Genomic DNA, 3,917 nt, shown 5'->3' with positions numbered 1-3,917 from the left:
CCTGCACACAAACAAGCATTTTTGTACAACATTCTATTCCACACTCATTTCCATCAGCAGGCTATAGTTATACCACACATATCTTTATTTATTCACTTTTATAGAAATATAGTTAACTATTGTATAAGGTTTGTTGTGTAAGACCTAACTTACTTACAGAGCCCCAATGCTCGGGACATTTTTGACATTTTTGGTGATGGTTATGGACCTTATTCTCCTTTTTGATCCTTTGATCCTTAACCGTTTTTCATTGTTTTAATTTTTCTGGTACTAGCCTTCTGATTTGAATGTTATATTTATATTTATTTTGGCATATCACAAGCTGACCCAATATTGGGACATGCAGAAGACACCCAGATTGTAATGTAGGCTACTGTACGCTGTCAAAATGTAAACAAAAAACAAAACAAAAAAACAATACAAATTATAAATCATAGAAGTCATTTTTAGTAACTACATCTATCTTTTTAATAGCCATGATTCTTGTCATCAAACCAGTGACTGATGGTCAGAAACATTCCTGCTCTCTGAGTGACATACCAGGCATGTTGATTTGAGATATCTATCTAATCCACCTACTGTACTAACTGCATGGACCCCTGGTCTGTATGCACTTTGATTTATGTTCAACTGATAGACCTTTTATTTGTGTTATTTATTTCTCTGACAGGAATCCTGTCATTCCATAAATAGCCTATAACTCTCTGGTATAAAGGACTCTCTGACAGGAATCATTTCCATAGATAGTGGACCAACCAACCCATAATGAAGAGGTTATCACTTAGTTTTACATGTCATGGAAAAAACTTCATCTCACATCAAAGCATATTAACAGTAAAAGACACAAAGGACATAAAGAGAGAGAGAGACATTGATTGACGTTCCGTTCAAATTATGGACAGATACTGCAGGTCAGCATTAAGTTGGCATTTCTTTCCCCTTAAATGTTTACAATAAAGAATAAATGTATGCTTTGGAAAATGGACATAAATAATGTCATCATTATCCATGACCTTACGGTACATAATTATCAGACCTAACCCTTCAACGTCTTGTTTATGACTGGCTATAGTGGCTATCACAGGTTTTATAGCAAAAAAATATTAGGACTTACAAAAATATATTATATTTATTTTGCCACACATTTGTAAAAGAAAAAATATATACTTTATACAGGTATAAATGTTATTCCAAAAATATATTATTATTTTGCCGCAGACATTTGTAATCAAATATTAAAAATAAAACTGTGCCAAGTGTTCTCAGGGGCCCAAAGTTCCAATTAGCTTTCCTGCGTGTCCTTTAGTTTAAAAAAAATGTCTTCTAAATCCTGACAGTTTTCTGAAATATGTATGTATGTATGTGTGACGGGGGTCAACTGTCCTTTTTCTTTCTTTTTTTGTGTTTCCTAATGGCCTTATTTACTACCTGTTAATCAGTAATATTGTTTTCCCTTGTGTCATTTATATTACTCTTAATGTGTTGTGTGAGATCATATAATGGTTGTGTTCCCCTTTAAGCCCTTAATTACTTGACCAGTGCCAGCCCTGTCAATGAGGGGGTGGAGCTCCAGTGACTATAAATGGGGCCAGAGAATTCATTCAAAAGAGGACAGTAAAGGGAGTGGGTCTGTGGTGTGCGGACGATAGGACAAAGGAGGAGACAGCTCCCAGGCTAAGCCATGGAGTTTACTGGCTTGCGTGGCTGTTCATGGGACGTGATCGAGGGACAGGAGGACTTGTGCAACTAACCAAGGATCTGGACTGGCAGACGAGACAGTGACAGAGGGGAAGCCAAATCACCGCAGCAGAGGGGCTAAGTTGCGACTTGCCCCTCTCCAAGCTAAGTACCCCCTCTGTGTCCTTCAAGTTGACCTTGACAACATATACTGTCTGTAGCTGTCATTGTGGAGTGAGGTTATTGGGACTGGATGAACTGGCGGTGTGTCTTGTGTGTTCACAGTGATGCGGAGAAGAACGGAAGACTAGAAGTTCCCTTGCCACAACCTGGCTGCCAATGGACTAATTACCCCCCTTGCAAGTTGCACATTTTGATAACTGTATGTTTTAAGAGTTGTTTATTGTTTTGGTTGTTTGGTTAATTGGTTAGTTTGTTTATAGGATATAGGTAGGTTAGGCTTTTAGATTTTCCTATTGTATTTGTGTTTTTGTTTTGACCTCCGTCAGGATGTTGATGATGATGCCCGGGTATCTGGGGCCGGGTGCCCCATGGCTGCCTAGATTTGAGGGCACAGAAGGTAGAGAGAGATACACGGAATGGAAAGAACAGATTGGATGGTTGATGGGTACAACCATCCGATGGTTGACTGAGGCAGAGAAAGTAGCTATTGTACTAAGTACGTTAGCATGTGAGGCTAAACGGCAGGTTATGGTAGTTGAGGAAGAAGGACGCAATACGACAGCGAAGATCTTTACTTATTTAGACACTTTGTACGAGGCAGCAATTCCAGCTTCTAAATTACGCAGACAGTTCTATAGTTGTGTCCAGCAGCCAGGAGAGACTGTGGCGTCTTTTAGTTTGAGGCTTAGGGAATTGGCTGGCGGGCTGCGGCAGCGTGGCTCGGACAACGCTCCCTCCGATGCCGTTCTGAAAGACCAATTGCTGATGGGGTTGGCTGATGGCCCCCTGAGCCAAGCTCTGAAGCTCTATTCTAGGCAACACCCGGATGATGATTTTGCCACCCTGCATCAAGAGGCCCTTTTTCTAGACAGTGACTATGGAGGTATCAACATTACTAGTGTTAATTGCCATGCCATTAACCCGACATGCGTTTCCAACCCAACACAGGCAACCCAACACCCAACGCAGATTGGAGAGAAAGTCTAAAAAGGGAGATCTTGGATGAAGTTAAAACACAGATACAGGGACTGATTAAGGAAGTGATGCGGGAAATATGCCCACTTCTGCAATCCATTACTGAGATGCACCCTCGAGCCTCTCCTCCACCTAAGCGCCAACGCACGCCATCTAGAGACCGGTATGTACCCTACCAGTAGGAAGCAGGTGCCTTAGAACCAAGTCGCCCTGTCGCCGAGGTCCGGGAGGCCGGGGTGGAGTATCCAGTCATGGAATCTAGGGCCAATGGTGTTTCTATCGGACAATGTGTGTCAGGAGGTGTTACGGGAGGCCCTGTTGGAAATAATAACTGTCGCATTTTCGTAGGAAATCTCCCCCCTGATATCCATCCCAAAGATGTTGAGGATGTGTTCTACAGGTCTGGCGCTATCCGAGACATGGACCTGAAGGACAGGAGAGGAAGACCGCCGTTCGCTTTCCTTGAGTTTGAGGACCAGAGAGGTGCAGAGGATGCTGTCCATGGGTATGATGGATATGTCTACAATGGCTACCGCCTGCGGGTGGAGTTTCCTCAACGCGGCAGGCGAGGAGGGGGTGGAATGGAAGGATCCGCCAGGAGAAGATGCGGACCCCATAAACAACGCTCAGACCACAGGGTTGTTGTATCGGGACTCCCTCAGAGTGGCAGCTGGCAGGATCTGAAGGACTGCATGCGGGAGGCAGGTGACGTATTTTATGCTGACGTCTTCAGAGATGGAACTTGGGTGGCGGAGTTTGTAAACCAGCTTTATTGGGTTTCACAATTATGCACCCTGCACTTTTAACAGTGCACCACGAATATATATATTGTGTCTCTCATGAAGTAATTCAATTCATGTTCTATGTGACTTTAATCGGCCCAGGTCACATATGTATGTATGTATGTATGTATGTATGTATGTATGTATGTATGTATGTATGTATGTATGTAAATATACTTTATATATTAAAGTCTAACTCATGTTGACTTTAATATATGGTGATGTAAAACAAACGGTGACAAAACAAACATTAAATTCTCTTTATTGTTCATGGCATTTAATGTTTGTGTTAGGGACAAG

The 3,917-nt window shown here is 42.1% G+C and overlaps 1 protein-coding gene across 1 annotated transcript; it reads left to right on the top strand.

The window, feature by feature from the left end:
- Positions 1-1,426: 1,426 nt before the first annotated feature.
- LOC306931471 (serine/arginine-rich splicing factor 1-like) lies at positions 1,427-3,709 on the top strand. Its single transcript, XM_079512871.1, has one exon. The coding sequence runs from the start codon at positions 3,087-3,089 to the stop codon at positions 3,639-3,641; it is 555 nt and encodes a 184-aa protein (XP_079368997.1). The 5' UTR covers positions 1,427-3,086; the 3' UTR covers positions 3,642-3,709.
- Positions 3,710-3,917: the final 208 nt, after the last annotated feature.

The sequence above is a fragment of the Electrona antarctica genome (assembly GCF_951216825.1).
Source record: "Electrona antarctica genome assembly, chromosome: 1".
NCBI lineage: Eukaryota > Metazoa > Chordata > Actinopteri > Myctophiformes > Myctophidae > Electrona > Electrona antarctica.
The sequence above is the reverse complement of the archived record's forward strand: the minus strand, read 5'-3'. Positions and strand labels throughout refer to the sequence as shown.

Excerpts from the sequence above, each read along its gene's own strand:
- LOC306931471 (XM_079512871.1), top strand. The coding sequence starts at position 3,087 with ATGGAATCTAGGGCCAATGGTGTTTCTATCGGACAATGTGTGTCAGGA.